The 21,643-nt window shown below is 50.7% G+C and overlaps 1 protein-coding gene across 4 annotated transcripts in view; it reads left to right on the top strand.

Moving 5' to 3' along the window:
• Positions 1-3,648: 3,648 nt before the first annotated feature.
• ARHGAP27 (Rho GTPase activating protein 27) overlaps positions 3,649-21,643 on the top strand; it is a 79,552-nt gene continuing 61,557 nt past the window's right edge. The window contains exons 1-2 of one of the 4 annotated variants that reach the window (XM_039504195.1): positions 3,649-3,685; positions 4,673-4,910. Coding sequence is in view for 2 of the 4 variants with exons in the window: in XM_039504191.1 (XP_039360125.1) it covers positions 16,011-16,154 (144 nt within the window). In the remaining 2 variants the exon portion in view is untranslated. Of the gene's footprint in view, positions 3,686-4,062; positions 4,911-4,957; positions 5,190-15,991; positions 16,155-21,643 lie in introns of those variants that run through there. The other 3 variants (XM_039504193.1, XM_039504192.1, XM_039504191.1) reach the window with 3 other exon arrangements.

The following is a 21,643-nucleotide window of genomic DNA, read 5'->3' as shown; positions in this document are numbered from 1 at the left end:
GGATCCACTGGCCTAGGGGGCTGAGCCATGACTGTTCCCTGGTGAGCTAGCCCTGACCCCTCCCTTGGGGGAGCCTGCCCTACCCCCAGGACCTTTTAGGGTTTTCAGCTAATGTGGGTGATTTCCCCACTCACCTGCTGAGACACGAAGTGCTAAACATCTGCATGACTGCAGCAGAGCCCTGTCCTGTGAAATGGTCACAAGCAGACGCTCTAGAACAGGGTTTCTCAAACGGGGAGTCAGGACCCCTCAGGGATCATGAGGTTATTACATGGGGGGTCACACGCTGTCAACCTCCACCCCAAACCCCGCTTGCCGCCACCATTTAGAATGGTGTGAAATATATTTAAAAGTGTGTTTAATTTATTGGGGGGGGTGGTCACACTCAGAGGCTTGCTGTGTGAAAGGGGTCACCAGTAAACCCACGGCTCTAGAATGTGGTGTTGTCTGGAACCATGCTGCATTGGCTTGTGGGGGTTCCATTACAGGCTCTCTTCCATCTCGAACTGCTGCAGCCACTTGGGCATTCCCCAGAGCCGGTGGGAAGCCCGGACGCCAGAGGGAGCAGATGCCTTCCAGGATGGTTAGATGCTTAGTCACAACACACTGGAGTTTTCTGGGTCATGAGCTGTGGCCCGAGTTCTTATAGGAGCTGTTGTAACCTCTGGGCTTCTCAACATTCTGCCGCATGGGAAGTCTCTTCAGAGCCCCAAGCCCCCACCAGCTGTAGCTCAGCAAACTAGAGCTTCCTCTTTCATTTTTCAAGTGTGATCCTGCTGCTTCCCATCTGTAAATAGCAGGACGGCTTCCAGCTGCAGCGGACAGGTTCTGCTCTCCTGCCACCACTTCCCTGTACCTGTGATGAGATTCAAATTCTCTTCTGACCCAAGATGCACAGAACAGAAGAGACCAGCATGACCGTCCTGTGGGTGCGAGGAGCAAGAACTGCTCCTGGCTCTGACCAGATTGTAGAGTGACTCCATGTTTGCACTTTCCCTTACCAGGCTGTTTTTGACCCTCTGTGATGGGACCCCCAGGGTACAACCTGGAACTATGGGACCACCGTGTCCCCCTTAGCTCTCCAGCCTGAGCTGTCTTCACAAAGCTTTGCCGGGGACAACAGTAGCCCCCTCCAGGCGCTGTGATCACTCAGCCATCAGCATGGGAAGACCCACACCCAGCTAAATTGCATGAAGGTGCTGCAAGCCACTCACAAATTGTACAGGGAGGAACCAGCCTTGCACCCCAGAACTATACCATCTTTCACGGCCCAAGACTCCCTTGGCTAGCGCAAGCTCATCAATTAGTTCACCACTACATTAAAGGGTAGTGGATGTGCAGCAGCCCTTGTTCACCTCAGCTGAGATTCTTCAAGCACTTCCACCAAAACCGCACTGTTTTAGATAAAATATAATGTTAACTGCAGAAAGATGGATGTCAAATGATTCTAAGGAGCAGGCACAGAGACCAAAGTTGGTCTCATAAGAAATAATGCAATCTAATCTAATAAGAAAAAATGCAATCTAAATTCTACAGACGAAGGAAGGCTGGGTCTATCCTGTGTTCTTTATTGCTGAGAGAGAGCTCTTCCGGTGACAAAATAAAACCATCCCAATGAGGGTCTCCCGCCAACGAAGCGCTGTCCATACCAGCACTTTTTGTCATTAAAACTTTTTTCACACCCCTGAGCAACAAAAGTTTTAACAACAAAATGTGCCAATATAGACCTGGCTTAAGGTTTGAATCGAGAAATTTCTCACCCTAATAGATGTTACAGGGAGCTCACAGTTCTTACTGCACAGGCTGGATTCCCGTTCAGCCTGAGATCAATCTCCCCAGTTCATTCTTTGTCTTCCAGTCAATCTTCCAGGTGTTGAGAAGGGGGAGGAGAGAGGCCAAGTGGTGATGTCCATCGTGTCCATGCTCACGAATACTTTCTCTCCAGCTAGAAAGATCCTTGCTGTGACATGTTAGGCCGTCCACGTGCTCTCTGAGGAGTCTCTGGGAGAGTGGATTGTTCTTGATGGGCCATCAACACCTGTCTGGCCAATATTAGTTGCTCCTTTGTTGCCACTGAAAGGCCAGTTGTGGGTGTCTCCCAACCTTAGTAATACACATCTAGGAAAACTTCCTAACTTCAGATACGACAGTAACACATGTAATCCAACAGAATCGTAACACTCAACAGATCATGACTTCTCAAATGGTACCTCACAAGGCATACTTGTACAAAACACATCATAATCCTATCACAGTGGTGACTTGGGGTGTCCAAGGTGCTATTTGAGGTACAGAGCATCACGTCCTCCCCTATAACAACAGATCCCTCCTGCCTGTGCTGGTCTCCTGCCGGAGGGCTATTTTCTTCTGCAGAGTCTGAGGTGACCGGGAACCTGTTCAGTCAGCTTTAAAAATCACCACAGGAAAAGTCTCCTGCTCTCTGTGCTCCTGCATATCTCTGAGCGCCGCGCTGGTCGTACTCACTCAGGGATCAGCGCACAGGGATGGAATGAGAAACTTCACAAATCCAGGTGAGAAAATAAAGGCTGATTAGAGTTGGCTGGACAATGGAAATAACGTCCCACCATTTTTTTTTTTAAATTTGGTTTTGGGAAAAAAATCTTGAGTCGGGACAACTTTCTTGTGGGAAGGAATGTCCTGTCCTCAGCCCTTTCTCCCCCTGAATTAATTCATCATTGCTCTGGTCCTGTCTCCCCAGCTGCCCCTGGGGCGGCCCTGCTAGAACTCTGCACTCTGCTGCCCTGTGGGGCACGTGGGGGCCCAGGAGCCAGCTGCCAGGGAGTGTGGGGGAGGGGCGGGGGGTTGGCTGTCAGCTTAGAAGTCCTAAGAGCCATAGGCTGGAGGGGGGAGCTTGGGGAACCAGCCCCTACTAACGATCCTGTCGGTGAGTGGGACAGCAGAGGTGGTGTGGGACTGGTGCCTGGCTGGGTGATTCTGCACATGCACCCCCATCCCTGCCGGCTCAGGCCCCCCTTGTTCGAATGGCTTCATGTTCCCCCGAGTTCCGGGTCTGAGATCCCCATGCTGAGGCCGATCTGGCTGGGTTGGTGGCTCGCAGCGGCTTAGCCACTGCCGTGGCTTTGGAGTGGGTGGCGGGGAGTGCCCAGGGGTTGGGTCCTCAGTGCAACAGGGCAGCAGCCGTGGGTTGGGGGTGGCCGTAGAGGCCTCGTGGAACAGGGAAGGGATGGTTCCTGGCTCTTCTCTACCTGCACGTGGCTTTGGGGACGCTGCCCCTGGGTCCCATGTTAAGTGCTGGGCACCAAGACAGGGACGGGGCAATGGAAGGGAATGCTGAGGCTGGAGAGATAGGCCTGCTTGGAGCCTGCTGCTCCGGAGCGAGCCCCCACCTCCCCACCACGGCTTCCTGCAGCCGGAACCTCTCTTCCCACTGGAATGAAGGTGCTTCCTCTGCTCCTCCCCAGGGCTGTTTCTTGGTTCCTCTACTGGGCCGTAAAGGGGCTCAGCTCAGGCAAAGCAAACGTAACCCCTTGTTTTCAAACACCACTGGAAGCAGCCCAGCGTCCCTGTGCAGTGTGTGCAGCCCAGACCCTGCAGCATCCATCCTGCCTGGAGTGAGAGCTGGCCGGTTCCATGGAGCGGAGGGCAAAGGCGGAGAAACAGCATGAACGGCGCAGAGCGAACTGGACTTTCAGGTGGATCTGAGGTCAGCCAGTGCTTGTGTCTGTGGGAACCAGGGGGTGCTGGGCGGAATTCCAGGGCCACCCAGAGGATTCAGGGGGCCTGGGGCAAAGCAATTTTGGGGGCCCCTTCCATAAGAAAAAGTTGCAATACCATAGACTACTATATTCTCGTGGGGGGAGGCAAATTGCCCCACTTCCACCTCCCCCCCCCCCCCCCGGGCGGCCCTGCTGAATTCAGGCAAGCACCTTCCTGGGAAGTTGGGGGCTGAGCCTCGCTGTCTAAATCAAACGACACAAAACAAGCCAATGAGGCATTCTGCTGTCCTTCCCTGGCCCTGCCCCCATCCCGTGGGGTGGGGCTTCCTGCACATTACAGCCCCTGCTCCTGGAGGTGGGAAGAGAGAAAATGGCACCAACTCCCCCCCTCACAGTTCAGCCCTGCACAAATCCCGGAGATATGGGACACAACTTGCTCCCCTGGGCGAACTCCTTCCCTTCCCGACCTTCTCACCCCGGCCCCTGCCCCAGGAGAAGGGAGAAGCTGCAAGATGCCCACCACGTGCCAGGAGGGGAAGCAGGAAGGGAAATTCTGGGAGTGGCTGTCCATTGCTGCAAAGGGCTTTTGTTTTCTCCGAGTTACCAGCGGTAAATGTATTGCACGCAGCAGAGGAGGATCAGAGCCATTTTCCCTGTAGTCTGGTGCTGTCCTCAGACCTCATTTCTAATGTGGTGTGATCAGTTCCAGTTGTGTCGGGAGCTGGAGAAAACTCGTGCTCCTTAGCAGACAAGGGTCTGATGGGATGCAAAGGAAACCAGCTCTCTTGGGGCTGGCCGGTTTCAGTCTCCTAAGGAAGATCCAGCGCTGGGACGGGACAGGCACGCAGTGTGGTTACAGGAAGAATTTTCTGCACTGCTGTCATCTCCCCCGTTCTAACCTGCACATCCTCTTGATGTGAGGAAGTTGGTGAGAATCTCGGTTCTGTGAATTCGCTCTCTTTATTGTTCAACAGGAAACGAGGGAGCGAGCAGAAGGCAAGTTGAGACCAGCTTTAGTCACCAACACGCACAGCCAGAAACAGGTTTCCTGCGCCGCTCCTGCCACGGCAGGCGTAGGGGCCGTTGCAAGCTGCTCTCTAGCAGTCGGCAAAGCTGGCACCAGAGTGCCACGGAAATGCAGAAAATGGAAACTGGTGCAACACCACCGTAGTGACCACGCGGGAGAGGAGCTAGCAAGATGTGAGCCTGCAGGTAAATGCACCGGGCATTTCTGAGCGGGGCTGAGTGATGAACAGCGGGGTTTCTGGATGACTCTCAGAAAGTTCTCGGGGTGGGAAGCTCTTTGCCAGAGCCTTGATTTCCCTCACGCTGTTGAAAGAGAATGCAAAGTCAGGAAGGGAGTGCAATCTCCAAGGCAGCTGGCCGGCATCAACAGCTGTTGGTGGAATTGAGCTGGAGTTCCTTTCGCCCTGCAGCTCCCATGAAAGAGTTTGACACACAGGAGCCAAATGAAGTCTGATGGTTTTCCAGGTCAGTGGTCATAAGCCGCTGCATAATTACAGACTTGCAGAGCAGCAAATGCTGAACATTTCACCGCGGTTAGCAATTCAGATGGCTTCACGGATAATCATCTGACGTTACAATGGGGCCTGCGCTTGAGTCTATTCAGTGTTACCATGTTCGGGCGTATTTAATCTTGGGCTGTGCCTGGAGCTGAGACATGAGTGAATGGCAAGTGCTGGAGCAAACTGCTTTGGAGGCTGTGCTGCTGGGGGCTCTGGATTGGATCCTAGGATTTTTAAAGGGTTGATGCTTGTGCTCAGCTCCCCAACCATCAAGGCAATTGATGAGAGGCCTCCCTGTTGGGCTGGCCTGGGAGCTTCATGTCAGGCACCAGGAGTGGGGTTTCCAAGGCTCCAATTGTGGGGCCGACATGGCTCCCCCTTGAGCCATTTCTGAAAATCCCAGACCCATCAGGAGACGTTCCCTGCTTTGGGGAAGGGCTTTTTGAAGGATTTTCTCCCCCAGCCCCCTGGGCTCACTGCACAGGTGTCCTGTGCAGTGTCAGGGCAGCCAGCAGGCTGCGGGGAAGGCACGGGGGTTGGGGGGGCGCGAATTTGGAGCCAGACCTGCTTCTGCTGAGCTGCAGACAGAAACTCCCTCCCAGTGACGGCAGCAGTACAGGATTGTGCCTCTGAGCAGCAGGTGCACTGGAGCTGAGCTTCTGTGGATGGACAAATAGGCTCGCTGCCTGGGGAGCAGGGGGATGTTCTCCAGCCTAGCTTGTGGTGGAGCTCCAATGAGATGATCTAATGGTCCCTAATAGGACCATTTTTCACCAATACACCTCCCCAAATGTTAGTTAGCATTAACTATTCTAACTCTGCATATTCTTGTATGCAATCTCTTTTTTAATCTTGTTAATCCTTTGGCCTGAACATCTTCTTGTGGCAGAGAGTTCCACAGTCTAATCACATGTTGAGCATAAAATGGTCCCTTTTTCTAATAGGAAAAACTTTTTCACTAGTAGGGTGGTGAAGCACTGGAATGGGTTACCTAGGGAGGTGGTGGAATCTCCTTCCTTAGAGGTTTTTAAGGTCAGGCTTGACAAAGCCCTGGCTGGGATGATTTAGTTGGGTTTGATCCTGCTTTGAGCAGGGGGTTGGACTAGATGACCTCCTGAGGTCCCTTCCAACCCTGAGATTCTATGATTCCCTCCTGTCCCACTCCTGGATCCACATTCAGCGGGGCTCTGTTTGATCCAAGCAGCCCCATGCCTGGAGCACGCCATGGTACCATCTCCTGCGGTATCTGGTGAAAGGGAGAATGCAGGGGGGAGTGGAGTAAAGGCAGCCCATCCTGAAGCATCACGTCTTTTGTGCATGTCTTATTGTTCTCTTTGTTGGAAGAAGATGCTAGCCTAGGCCCTGCTTGCCTGTCTGCCATTCCCGAGCTCCCCAAGGCAGAGAGACAACTAGAAACTAGATTACCTTGGAAAACCATCCCACGGACAGTGTGTGTCTAGCACAAACACTGCCAGGCTGGGTCAGACCTGAGGTGCCTCCCGCTCAGTGTCACCAAACACTGCAGAGAAAGGTGCAAAAACCCTGTAGTAGCAGATGGGGGGATAATCTTCCCTCTCATAGAATATCAGGGTTGGAAGAGACCTCAGGCGGTCATCTAGTCCAATCAGGACCCATCCCCAACTAAATCATCCATGAGTTCTCCTGGGCTCTGATAGTCAGAGATTGCGTCTGAATTTAAGCCAAGAGATTTAATACACCTCCCCAAATGTTAGTTAGCATTAACTATTCTAACTCTGCATATTCTTGTATGCAATCTCTTTTTTAATCTTGTTAATCCTTTGGCCTGAACATCTTCCTGTGGCAGAGAGTTCCACAGTCTAATCACATGTTGAGTATAAAAGATATTTCCTTTGAGAGGGTTTGAATTTTAATGGCATTTATTGTCCTCTTGCTCTCGTTTTTATGAGACAGGGAGAACAGATGCTCCAATCTCCCTTCTCTACCAGTCATTATGTACAGACTTTTATCATGTCCCCTCTTATTTGTCTCCTTTCTAGCAGCCCTAACTGTCTCAGTCTCTCTGCACAGGGAGTTTTCCCAGGTACTTGATCATTCTCTGACCGCTCCAGTTCTGCAGTTCCCCTTGTGAGATGGGCTGACCTGTGCAGCTCCCAGCTCCCAGGCTCCCCAGTGAGCCATACCGAGCCATTCGGCTGTTCCACGGCTGATTCGGCTGCACATCTCGCTGGCTTTCCTGGCAGCAGTCGAGAAGAACACGTCGTATTATTGTGACTTGGCTCCTGTGGGAGGATGAAATGCTGCTTTCCTGTCGTTCTATTATTGCCGCAGCACTCGGAGACCTCGCTCAGGGCCCGGGCCCCACTGTGCTCGGGGCTGGACGAATGCGGCGGGAGGCTGGGCTCTTTTCTGACCCACATTCAAAGAACTAATCGTTGTGTCAGCTCTGCAGCTCTCGTACCCAGTTTGATTCATTGCCTGAATTACACTGCTGCTGCTTCTCCCTCTCCTCCCTAGCGATGCCAAAGGCACATGCCGACAGTTCTGGAGCACACCAGGACCTTCTGGCACCAACCCAGCCCAGGAGGGGGGCAGGAAAAGGTCATCAAGCCACATTCCCCCATGCCCAGCTCCAGCTGCACCAAACAGCTGGGCTCAGCAGGGACCGAACCTGTAGGCTCTGAGTACCCACCACACGTAGCTATAGAATCACAGAATCTCAGGGTTGGAAGGGACCTCAGGAGGTATCTAGTCCAACCCCCTGCTCAAAGCAGGACCAATCCCCAGACAGATTTTTGCCCCAGATCCTTAAATGGCCCCCTGTCAGGGTTTCCTCCCCACTCTGAACTTTGGGGTACAGATGTGGGGACCTGCATGAAAAAAACCCTAAGGTTATTTTTACCAGTTTAGGTTTAAAACTTCCCCAAGGCACAAATTCCTTCCTTGCCCTTGGTATCGCTGCCACCATCAAGTGATTTAAACAAACATTTAGGGAGGGCCACTTGGAGCCCCACCTCCCCCAGAATATCCCCCCAAGCCCCTACACCCCCTTTCCTGGGGAGGCTTGAGAATAATATCCTAACCAATTGGTTACAAAATGAGCACAGATTAAACCCCCTGGGTCTTTAGGACACTGAAAAACAATTAGGTTCTTAAAAGAAGTTTATTTAAAAAAAAATAATAATAATAACCTTTGTAAAATTAGGATGGAAGATAACTTTTACAAGGTAACAAAAAGATTTAAAACACAGAGGATTTTCCCTCTAGGCAAAACTTTAAAATTACAAAAACAGGAATAAACCTCCCTCTTAGCACGGGAAAAATTCACAAGCTACAACAAAAGATAATCTAACGCATTTTCTTGCTATTACTTACTATTTCTGTAATATTAGATGCTTAGTTCAGCTATGGCTTAGGGAGATGTATTTTCCCTGCCCTGGTTCCTTGCTGACCTGGAGAGAACAAAGGAACCCAAAACAAAAACCTTCCCCCACAGATTTGAAAGTATCTTGTCCCCTTATTGGTCCTTTTGGTCAGGTGCCAACCAGGTTATCTGAGTTTCTTAACCCTTTACAGGTAACGGAGGGATTAACCCTTTACAGGTAAAGGAGGGATTAACCCTTTACAGGGTAAAGAGGGATTTTATGCTACCCTTAGCTGTATGTTTATGACACGCCTCCCAAATCACAGACAGTGCTGGACAGCCTGCTGCACACTGGCTGTGATTTCTTCCTGGAGCTCTAGGAATAAACAGAATTAATAAGACACATGCACCTCTAGATACACTACTGATTATATAAAACCTAACAATATTTTTTACATTTTAAGGATGATTTTAACCAGTTGATTTTGGGAAACTTTTATGGGAGAGTGCATCAGCCACTTTGTTAGAAGCTTCTGAAATGTGTTGTATTTCAAAATTAAAACTTTGGAGAGCTAAACTCCACGAAGAAGTTTTTTGTTATTGTTTTTGATGGTGTGTAGCCACTTTAGCGCAGCATGGTCAGTTTGCAGGTGGAAACGCTGTCCCCAAACGTATGGGCGTAGCTTCTTCAAAGAGTATACAATGGCGTAACTTTTTTTTTTTTTCGCTGATTGACCAGTGGCATTTTCTCTCAGACAGTTTTTTGCTGAGAAACACGACAGGATGGAATTTTTGATCTGGTCCTTCCTACATTAAAACTGCTCCCACACCACGCTTGGATGCATTTGTGGTTACTAGGAACGGTTTGTCAAAGTCTGGGGCCCTTAGCACGGAGTCAGACATGAGTGATTGCTTTGAGCTGGTTAAAGGCCTTTTGACACTCTTCAGTTTACTGAACTGCATTTGGCTGTTTCTTTTTGGTTAGGTCTATTAGTGGGGCAGCGATTTGGCTGTGGTGTGGTTTAAATCGCCTGTAATATCCAGCCAAGCCTAAGAAGGACTGGACCTTTTTTTTTGACCTTGGGACAGGCCACTTTTGGATAGCCTCCACTTTGGCCTGTAGGGGGTTGATAGTTCCTTGACCCACCTGGTGTCCAAGGTAAATCACTTTGTTTAGGCCTATTTGACACTTTTTAGCCTTAACAGTTAGTTCTGCCTTTCTTATGCGCTCGAAGACTTTTTGCAGATGCTTCAGGTGTTTTGCCCATGAATTAGAAAAGATGGCCACATCATCAAGGTAGGCCACTGCAGATTTTCCCAATTCTGCTAGGAGACTATCTACAAGTTTTTGGAAAGTGGCAGGTGCATTTTGCAGCCTGAAAGGGAGCACATTAAATGTATACAGACCTACATGGATGATGAAGGCTGACCTTTCCTTGGCAGATTCATCCAGCGGTATTGCCAGTACCCCTTGGTTAAGTCTAAGGTGGAGATGAACGGGGCACATCCCAGTTTCTCCAATAGCTCATCGGTGCGTGGCATTGGATAGTTGTTTTGGGTGAGTTACAGCATTTAGCTTATGGTAGTCCACGCAAAAGTGTATCTCCCCGTCTGGCTTGGGAACTAGAACCACTGGAGATGCCCATGCACTGTTAGAGGGGCAGATTACACCCATTTGTAGCATGTCCTGGATTTCCCGTTTTATAGCAGTTTTGGCTTGAGGAGACACCTGGTAAGGTCGGGCTCTAATTGGGCAAGCATTACGTGTGTCAATGGAGTGCTATGCCCATTCAGTCCATCCTGGGGTGGCTGAGAACATTGGCGCGAAGCTTGTGCACAGCTTTTTGATCTGCTGTTGCTGCATATGTCCAAGGGTCATGGAGAGATTCACCTCTTCCACACCACCATTTTTCCTTTGTAGTAGACACCTTCAGGCCACTCAGCGTCATCTCCTCCCTGTGCTGTAAACGGACAAACCTTTAACTCTCTGGAATAAAAGGGCTTTAGAGAATTAACATAGTACACCTTAGGCTTTAGGTTTGAGGTGGGGGATGCTATGAGATAGTTAACAGCTTCCAGGCACTCTTGGACCATGAATGGCCCTTTTCACAATGCTTCCATCTTATGGGCCTGGAGCACCTTCAAGATCATGACTTGGTCCCCTACTGTGAAGGAACGCTCTCTGACATGTTTCTCATACCAGGCCTTTTGCTCTTCCTGAGCATCTTTTAAGTTTTTTCTAGCAAGGGCTAAAGGGTGTCGGAGGGTGCTTTGTAGGTTGCTTACAAAGTCCAGAATGTTAGTTCCTGGAGAAGGCGTAAACCCCTCCCATTGCTGCTTCACCAACTGTAATGGCCCCTTAGCCTCGTGGCCATTCACAAGTTCAAATGGTGAAAACCCTAAACTGGGATGTGGTACAGCCCTGTAGGCAAAGAGCAACTGCTGCAACACTAGGTCCCAATCACTGGAGTGTTCATTCACGAATTTACGTATCATGGCCCCCAAAGTTCCATTAAACTTCTCCACCAGGCCATTGGTTTGATGGTGGTAAGGAGTGGCCACCAAGTGATTCACCCCATGAGCTTCCCACAGGCTTTTCATGGTCCCTCCCAGGAAATTAGTTCCCGAATCTGTAAGGATGTCGGACGACCAACCTACCCTGGCAAAAATGTCTGTTAATTCCTGGCACACACTTTTAGCCCTGGTGTTGCTTAGAGCTACTGCTTCCGGCCATCGGGTGGCAAAATCCACGAAAGTCAGTAGGTACTGCTTTCCTCTGGGGGTCTTCTTTGGAAAAGGACACAGAATATCCACAGCTACTCGCTGAAATGGAGCCTCAATTATGGGGAGTGGCTGGAGAGGGGCTTTGACCTGGTCTTGGGGTTTTCCCACTCTTTGGCACACTCACAAGACTGGACATAGGTAGAAATATCCTTGCCCATCCCCTCTGAGTGGAATGACTTCCCCAAATGGTTTTTGGTCCTTTTCACCCCAGCCTGGCCACTAGGACGATAGTGGGCGAAGCTCAAGAGCTTTACCCGGTACTTAGTTGGAACTACCAACTGTCTCTGAGGAGGCCAGTCCTCCTGGTGTCCACCAGAAAGAGTTTCCTTGTATAAAAGTCCTCTTTCTACAACAAACCGGGATCGGTTAGAAGAGCTGAGAGGTGGTGGGGTGCTCTGTGCCGCTGTCCAAGCTCCCTGGAGGCTGTCATCTGCTTCCTGCTCGGCCTGGAACTGTTCCCTTAGTGCTGGAGACATCAGCTCCTCATTGGATTGTGGACTTGGGTTTGGTCCCTCTGGAAGTGATGTAGGTGATGGGGCTGTTTCCGTTGACTGTGAACCGCTCTCCGCTGGTGCACTAGGTTGTGTTTCAGCTCCGGCTGAGCCTCTTGCGTAGGTTTATCTGCTGCTGCCAGTGCAGGCTCGTGATGCCCTCTGGCATTGGAGTTGTAGACGGGGTTGCAAGTGCTGGATTCAGTGCTGGCAATAGTTCTGGTGCTGGTTGCTCCGCCAGTTCTGGTTTTGAGACTGACTCTGTGCGACTGGATCCACTACTGCTGTCACAGACACTGGCATGGGGTCTGGTTCCACCACCTCAGTCTGGGTCTCGGGTAACACAGACTGGGCCCTTGTAGAAAGCACAGGAACGGAGCTAGGTGTGAAGGTTTGCTTAGCCTGGCTGTGGGTGACCATTCCCACCCTCTTGGCTAGCTCACATGGTTGGCCAAGTCTTCCCCAGAAGCATGGGAATCAGATAATCATCAGAGACCGCAAAAGTCCACATTCCTGACCAGCCCTTGTACTGGACAGGCAACTTGGTTGTAGGCAAGTTTAGAGAGTTTTACATGGAGGGTTGAATCGTGACCTGGGCATCTGGGTTGATGAATTTGGGGTCCACTAAGGATTGGTGGATAGCTGACACCTGTGCTCCAGTGTTTCTGCATGCGATAACCTTCTTCCCGGCCACACTTACGTTTTCCCTTTGCTCTGAGGGTATCTGAGAGGCATCTGGGCCCGGGGACCTTTGGTGTGATTCTGGTCTAATGAACTGCAATCTGTGGGGGTTCTAGGGCAGTTGGCCTTTCCATGCCCCAGCTCATTACATTTAAAACATCGTCCAGCTGACTGGTCCCTGGTAAAGGGTTTGGGGTTTTCCTTGGGACGTAGGTGGGGCCTTGGGCTGCCCCTGGTGGTAGGGTTTTGTTTCGGGTTTCCCCTTCTGATATTCCCTCCAACTGCTACTAGTGTTTTTTTCTTTTCTGCCACCTTCATCCATTTGGTTTCAATCTCCCCTGCCTTGATTACAGTTTTGGGCTTCCCATCTAGGATGTACCTTTCTGTTTCCTCAGGAACACTCTTTAAGAACTGCTCCATTTGCATTAGGAAGGACAGATTTTCCAGAGATTCAGCACTTGCTCCTGATATCCAGACATCACAATTTTTTACAATGTGGTAGGCGTGTCGGGAAAATGCCACGTCTGGTTTCCACTTCAGGGCTCTGAACCGCCGACGGGCGTGCTCAGGTGTTAGCCCCATTCTAATTCTGGCCTTGTTTTTATAAAGTTCATAACTGTTCATGCAGCAAAGAATCCTGTGGCACCTTATAGACTAACAGACGTTTTGCAGCATGAGCTTTCGTGGGTGAATACTTGCATCCGAAGAAGTGGGTATTCACCCACGAAAGCTCATGCTGCAAAACGTCTGTTAGTCTATAAGGTGCCACAGGATTCTTTGCTGCTTCTACAGAACCAGACTAACACGGCTCCCCTCTGATACATAACTGTTCATGTGTTCCTTAGGCATTTCAGCTGCCACCTCTGTGAAGGGTCCACTGAGCTGCGGCCTCAGCTCCACCATATACTGGTCTGTACAGATGCTGTGCACAAGGCAGGCTCTTTCGAAATTTTTGTAAGAAGGCCTTTGTATCATCGCCTGCCTTGTAGGTGGGGAATGTTTTGGAATGGGGAGCGGCACCGGGAGAAGGATTGTTAGCGTTATCTGGTAGACCCAGCTTAGCCCTTTCCAGATCGAAGCACTTCAGCTCTAACTCCATATCCAAGTGTTTCGCCTCTGCCTCCAAGTGTTTTGCCTGTTTCCTCTCCTCTGCGTCCAACTCCAAACACTTTAAGGCCATCTGTCTTTCATGTTCTTTCTGTCTCTCTTCAGCTTCCAATCTGGCTAATTCTGGTTTTTTCTGGACTTCACTTTCTGTCATCCTAGCCTTTCTACACTTAGCCTCGCTTAACCTGAGATCTAGAAAGAAAAGAAAAAAAAACAGCTTGTGAATTCCCTTGCAGGACTTAACTACTCTGCCGTGAGGCAGAGAAAAAAACTCCAGCTGCTTTCAGCTACCAAAAAAACCCACCTCTCTGGCTTTTAAGCAGCCAAAAGAAAAAATGTTTTTAAACTCCTCAGGTCTATGCTTCTGGTTCAAAATTATCCCACCATGTCAGGGTTCCCTCCTCACTCTGAACTTTGGGGTACAGATGTCAGGACCCGCATGAAAAACCCCCTAAGCTTATTTTTTACCAGCTTAGGTTTAAAACTTTCCCAAGGCACAAATTCCTTCCTTGCCCTTGGTATTGCTGCCACCATCAAGTGATTTAAACAAATGTTTAGGGAGGGCCACTTGGAGCCCCACCTCCCCCAAAATATCCCCCCAAACCCCTACACCCCCTTTCCTGGGGAGGCTTGAGAATAATATTCTAACCAATTGGTTACAAAGTGAGCACAGATTAAACCTGGGTCTTTAGGACACTGAAAAACAATCAGGTTCTTAAAAGAAGTTTATTTACAAAAAAAAGATAAAAGAATCACCTCTGTAAAATTAGGATGGAAGATAATTTTACAGGGTAACAAAAAGATTTAAAACACAGAGGATTTCCCCTCTAGGCAAACTTTAAAGTTACAAAAACAGGAATAAACTTCCCTCTTAGCACAGGGAAAATTCACAAGCTACAACAAAAGATAATCTAACGCATTTTCTTGCTATTACTTACTCTTTTTGTAATATTAGATGCTTAGTTCAGCTATGGCTTAGGGAGATGTATTTTCCCTGCCCTGGTTCCTTGCTGACCCAGAGAGAACAAAGGAACCCAAAACAAAAACCTTCCCCCACAGATTTGAAAGTATCTTGTTCCCTTATTGGTCCTTTTGGTCAGGTGCCAACCAGGTTATCTGAGCTTCTTAACCCTTTACAGGTAAAGGAGGGATTAACCCTTTACAGGGTAAAGAGGGATTTTATGCCACCCTTAGCTGTATAAGCAGCAAAGAGTCTTGTGGCACCTTATAGACTAACAGACGTTTTGGAGCATGAGCTTTCGTGGGTGAATACCCACTTCGTCGGATGCATGTAGACAATGCCTAGGCTACATGCACCCGACGAAGTGGGTATTCACCCACGAAAGCTCATGCTCCAAAACGTCTGTTAGTCTATAAGCTGCCACAGGACTCTGCTGCTTTCACAGATCCAGACTAACACGGCTCCCCCTCTGATCCTGTATGTTTACGACACGCCCTCAAGGATTGAACTCACAACCCAGGGTTAGCTGTCCCTGCCTCCGAGGTGCAGGGGGAGTGCTGGCTTAAAGCAAGGGCACTTAGGGATGCCACCTTTTAACCACTGACATCTAGTTGTAGATGCCTCAGTTTTGGGGGACCCAGCATCAGACACTTCCAGGATGATGGGGGGGGGGGTCTCCCAGGAACTGAGGAGCTTCTGGCCACTTCCCCAGGTCCTGTGCCAGGATTGGGCCCACATGCCCAGCTGAGTCACTGTAGCAGTTGAGGCCAGTCCCCAGGCCTGGCCCAGGCTCTGGGGAAAAGGTCACGATCTCTGTGCTCCTCCGATTCCTGGGGCCACCAGCCACGGACTGCCCCATTGTGGCTGTCTCCCCCCAGGCATGCCCTAGACCCTCCCTTTGCCGGCGCGGGGGAGCAGGAAAGGTTGGTGCAAGGCTGGGTCTGGCAGCTCTGTGCCATCTGGGCTGCACCAAGCCTCGTCCTGCGGCAGGGAGCTGCAGTGATCCGCTTCCCACAGCGCCCCTTTCCCTGTGACGATGAGCACCTCAGGCACAGCTGTAAACTCCACTGCTCAGGGTCACAGAGCCTGGAGAGCACCTGCCCCCTGCTCTAAACCCCTGCCGCCTCGTCCCGACTGGCCGCTGGGGCGTGCACACCTAGCAGCTCCCCCTTGTTGTGTGCAACTGCCCAGCCGACCGTGCCGGCCCTGGGCACTAGATGCGCTCTGGCACTAGTAGGCAGGAGGTAATGGATCTCCAGGGCCTGTCGGGAGCCCAGCTCTGAACAGCTGTAGAAACAGCTTGCCTGGGGGTGCAGGAGAAAGGGTACAGCAGGGACCAGCAGCAGGGAGACCAACGACAGAGCTCCCCCAGTTCCGCGTTTACACCGAGCTCCATGCCATACGGGCAGAGACCCCACCATGAACAGCGAGGAGAAGGAAGGGGGAGATGCAGCAGCGCACTCCAGCCGCCGCAAGCCAGGGACCCCTCTGAGACTCCGCCACCGTCTTGCCAGTGCCTCCAGACAAGCGCGAAGGAGCCTGATGCCAAGGAAGGGAACTTGGGTAAGATTGTGTGTGCATTTCTCCTGGTGATGTGTACATGTAAAGAGAGTGCCTGGCCCATCCTCACGCTAACAAGACACCAGTATCAACTTGTCCTTGTTCACTCGGAGGAGACGAGCTGGAGGCACAACAAACAGAGGTAGCGGAGGCATCTGCTTTTCCCCTGTATGGCCAGGTGGGGGGGGGGGATGCGGAGCAGGAGGGTTAGGGACACGGGGGTGTCCCTTGTATCCTCACTTGATAATCGCTCTGCTCTGTTCATTTCCTCTGGGGCACCTGGCACTGGCCACTGTCGGCAGACAGGACACTGGGCTAGATGGATCTTTGTCTGACCCAGTGTGGCTGTTCTTACGTTATGTTCTCCTGAGAGATCTCAGTGAAATTTCCACGGAGGTTCTAGGGGTGGCAGCCTTATTTCTTCCTCCACAGCAGGACACTTTCCCACGCCACTCTGCAGCCAGTCGGCTGGCACCATTGCAGTGCACAGGCTAATGGCACATGTGCCCGGGACACTCTGGGCTCTGTGCCTTTGTTCCCCTCAGGAGTGAGATCAGCTAAAGCCACCAGCGCCTGTGGAAAATAGCGCCAACGTTCAGTGCCATTGCCCTGCACTCAGGCCCGTGCTACAGCCAATGACACTTTATTGTTTCATGCAACCAAAAATCCTCCCCCCCCCCTTCTCTTAGTGGGCTGGGGCTGGAGAGTGGTTCTGGGCAGATGCGCCCCAAAGCTGAAGTGTCAATAAGCAATAGAGGCAGGGAGTTCTGAAATGCGTCTGCCCCTTTCCGTTGTGCCTGTAAATCCAGTGAGGCGTCTGTGTGTTTTCTCTGTGGCTGCTGCCATTGTGGCTTGAGCGGTCCCCCTCCAGGCCCGCAGAAGCCTGACCCTGAGGAGGAGGAGGAAGAAGACTGGGGAGGACACGGGGCCTAGAGGGCCATATGTCCATCAGCCTGGAGAAGGGAGGAGCAGAGAGGAGGAAGGCCCAGCAGGACAAGGGGAGGGAGATGCAGCAGGACATGATGTGGGTTACAGAGCCGTTGGCCATTATCCTTGAAAATTCGTGGCGACTGGGGGAGGTCCCGGATGTTTGGGAAAAGGCAAATATACTGCCTATCTTTTAAAAAGGGAAGAAAGAGAACCCAGGAAACTACAGACCGGTCAGCTTCACTTCAGTCCCCAGCAAAATCATGGAGCAGGTCCTCAAGGAATCCATTTTGAAGCACTTGGAGGAGAGGAAGGTGATCAGGAACATTCAACATGGATTCACTAAGGGCAAGTCATGCCTGACCAACCTGATTGCCTTCTATGATGAGATAACTGGCTCTGTGAATATGGGGAAAGCAGTGGATGTGTCAGGTATCAGAGGGGAGCCGTGTTAGTCTGGATCTGTAAAAGCAACAAAGAATCCTCTGGCACCTTATAGACTAACAGACGTTTGGGAGCATGAGCTTTCGTGAGTGAATACCCACTTCGTCGGATGCAAGTAGTGGAAATTTCCAGAGGCAGGTATATATAAGCAAGCAAGAATCAGGCTGAAGATAACGAGGTTAGTTCAATCAGGGAGGATGAGGCCCTGTTCTAGAAGTTGAGGTGTGAACACCAAGGGAGGAGAAACTGGTTTTGTAGTTGGCAAGCCATTCACAGTCTTTGTTTAATCCTGAGCTGATGGTATCAAATTTGCAGATGAACTGGAGCTCAGCAGTTTCTCTTTGAAGTCTGGTCCTGAAGTTTTTTTGCTGCAGGATGACTACCTTTAAATCTGCTATTGTGTGTCCAGGGAGATTGAAATATTCTCCTACAGGTTTTTGTATATTGCTATTCCTAATATCTGATTTGTGTTCATTTATCCTTTTACGTAGGGACTGTCCAGTTTGGCCAATGTACATAGCAGAGGGGCATTGCTGGCATATGATGGCATATATTACATTGGTGGACGTGCAGGTGAATGAACCGGTGATGGTGTGGCTGATCTGGTTAGGTCCTGTGATGGTGTTGCTGGTGTAGATATGTGGGCAGAGTTGGCATCGAGGTTTGTTGCATGGATTGGTTCCTGAGCTAGAGTTACTATGGTGCAGTGTGCAGTTACTGGTGAGAATATGCTTCAGGTTGGCAGGTTGTCTGTGGGCGAGGACTGGCCTGCCACCCAAGGCCTGTGAAAGTGTGGGATCATTGTCCAGGATGGGTTGTAGATCCCTGATGATGCGTTGGAGGGGTTTGAGCTGGGGACTGTATGTGATGGCCAGTGGAGTCCTGTTGGTTTCTTTCTTGGGCTTGTCTTGCAGTAGGAGGCTTCTGGGTACACATCTGGCTCTGTTGATCTGTTTCCTTATTTCCTTGTGTGGGTATTGTAGTTTTGAGAATGCTTGGTGAAGATTTTGTAGGTGTTGGTCTCTGTCTGAGGGGTTGGAGCAGATGCGGTTGTACCTCAGCGCTTGGCTGTAGACAATGGATCTTGTGGTGTGCCTGGGATGGAAGCTGGAGGCATGAAGGTATGCATAGCAGTCGGTGGGTTTTCAGTATAGGGTGGTGTTAATGTGACCATCACTTATTTGCACTGTGGTGTCTAGGAAGTGGACCTGCTGGGTAGATTGGTCCAGGCTGAGGTTGATGGTGGGGTGGAAGCTGTTGAAATTGTGGTGGAATTTTTCCAGAGTCTCCTTCCCATGGGTCCAGATGATGAAGATGTCATCAATGTAGCGTAGGTAGAGAAGGGGCATGAGTGGACGAGAGCTGAGGAAGCGTTGTTCCAGGTCAGCTATAAAAATGTTGGCATATTGTGGGGCCATGTGGATGCCCATAGTGGTGCCACTGATCTGGAATTAGTTGTGTGTGAGGATAAAGGCACAGAGCTCAGCAACTAGTTGTGCTGTGGCATCATCAGGGATACTGTTCCTGGCAGCTTGTATTCCATCAGTGTGTGGGATGTTTGTGTAGAGAGCTTCTACATCCATGGTGGCTAGGATGGTGTTTTCTGGAAGGTGGATGTGATATATCTTGATTTTAGCAAAGCTTTTGATACGGTCTCCCACAGTATCCTTGCAAGCAAGTTAAAAAAGTATGGATTGGATGAATGCACTTAGGAAGGAAGAATCCCATGTACAGGCTGGGGACCGACTGGCTAAGCAGCAGTTCTGCAGAAAAGGACCTGGGGATTACAGTGGACAAGAAGCTGGATATGAGTCAGCAGTGTGCCCTTGTTGCCAAGAAGGCCACCAGCATATTGGGATGCATTAGTAGGAGCATTGCCAGCATTCCCCTCTATTTGTGAGGCCACACCTGGAGTACTGTGTCCAGTTTTGGTCCCCCCACTACAGCAGGGATGTGGATAAATTGGAGAGAGTCCAGCAGAGGGCAACAAAAATTATTAGGGGGCTGGAGCACATGACTTATGAGGGGAGGCTGAAGGAACTGGAGTTATTTAGTCTGCAGAAGAGAAGAGTGAGGGGGGATTTGATAGCAACCTTCAACTACCTGGAGGGGAGTAATAAATAATAAAATAATAAATCCTTCCAAAGAGGATGGAGCTCAGCTGTTCTCAAGTGATGGCAGATGACAGAACAAGGAGCAATGGTCTCAAGTTGCAGTGCGGGAGGTCTAGGTTGGATGTTAGGAAACACTATTTCATTAGGAGGGTGGTGAAGCACTGAAATGGGTTCCCTAGGGAGGTGGTGGAATCTCCTTCCTTAGAGGTTTTTAAGGCCTGGCTTGACAAAGCCCTGGCTGGGATGATTTAGTTGGGTTTGGTCCTGCTTTGAGCAGGGGATTGGACTAGGTGACCTCCTGAGATCTCTTCCATCCCTAATATTCTATGACACAATGGGGCTTCTCAGGGAGCAAACCAAGTGCTGCAGACCCTGGTTGACCTACAGGTCCTTGCCATCCTTGGAGAACTTCATGGTAGCAGCTCCCTACATCCCCCACCATGTTATGTGGTGTCACAGGCTGCAGCAGTACCCTACCACACCCCGCTGAGGGACAGCAAAGAAAACCACAGCCTCATATACCTGACCTGTGAGAACCGTGTGTGTGTGTGTGTGTGTGTGTGTGTGTGTGTGTGTGTGTGTAGCCACAATGGACTACATTCACGTGCTGAACCACACAGAACTGTTTGTTGCCTTTCCAATTTTAAAGTCACGTTCTGTTCATTTATGTAAAAACTTTGTATTGCATCACCTGTTGCTCTTCTGCCTGGGGTTTGCCACTCAGTACATGTATATTTGTGGAGAATAAACTGCTGTGTATAACTTCACAGCCCACATTCCAGAGTGCAGGGTGGCACTGAGTGCACTCAGCCCTTGGACAGCAAGCACTGCATAATTAATAGCTTCAAGAAAACTCAGTCTATTTACCAATGTAGTGCAAGTTCTACGCAGTTCCCAGCAGCACCCATAGCTTCCAGCCCAGAGCACATGCCAGCACAGAACGCTACTGGGACCGACCATTGAAGTGCTCTTCTAAAGCCTCCTTCAACCACGCAGCCAGTCCAGTCCTCCTGTGTTGGAAGAAATACGGCTGCCAGTGTCATCCCTAGAAACCTCCATGGAAGTTTCATCGAGAGTTCTCAGGAGAACATAACGTACCAGTCCAGGACTAGCTGGTGCTCGTTTCTCAAGCCCAGAAGTGATACTCTGCTGCCAGCAGCTGCTCTGTGAACGCCACCCATAATCTGGAATTGTTTTTCGCTGCGTCCCTCAGCAAACTGTCCTCCAAGAAACTGTCATGTTCCCCATTGTTGCAGTAAGTCCCACAGGTCTGCAAATACAGGGTGAGTCATTTCTACCCTACACCACAGTGCAAAAAATTCCCCAAAGACATTGCACTGAATAGTGGTGCCTGGCACACTGGGATACCTACCTGTGGTGCACCACACTTTGCCTTGACACAAGCACTTCTGGTCAGTACATGAGTGTCGACGCAAGCAGCCAGGTAGGCATGTGCACGAGCAATATACAAACTTTGGCAGCTGGACGCCGACGTAACTTGTGTTGACCAAAGTTTGTAGCATAGACACGGCCTAACACGGGGCCTTCATAGCCAAAGCTCATGGGCCCAGGTAAGCGGAAGGAGCCCTCGCCGCTGAATTGCCGCCCAAGACTCGGAGCGGAAGGAGCCCTCGCCGCTGAATTGCCGCCGAAGACCCGGAGCGGAAGGAGCCCTCGCCGCTGAATTGCCGCCGAAGACCCGGAGCGGAAGGAGCCCTCACCGCTGAATTGCCGCCCAAGACCCGGAGCGGAAGGAGCCCTCGCCGCTGAATTGCCGCCGAAGACCCGGAGCGGAAGGAGCCCTCGCCGCTGAATTGCCGCCGAAGACTCGGAGCGGAAGGAGCCCTCGCCGCTGAATTGCCGCCCAAGACCCGGAGCGGAAGGAGCCCTCGCCGCTGAATTGCCGCTGGAAGAAGCTCCGGGTCTTCGGCAGTGGGTCCTTCACTCGATCCGGGTGTGTTTGGCAGCACTGAAGGACCTGCTGCCGAAAACTCTCATAGGGGCCCC

The sequence above is a fragment of the Mauremys reevesii genome, linkage group 17 (assembly GCF_016161935.1).
Source record: "Mauremys reevesii isolate NIE-2019 linkage group 17, ASM1616193v1, whole genome shotgun sequence".
NCBI lineage: Eukaryota > Metazoa > Chordata > Testudines > Geoemydidae > Mauremys > Mauremys reevesii.
This window is presented reverse-complemented; position numbering and strand designations above follow the sequence as displayed.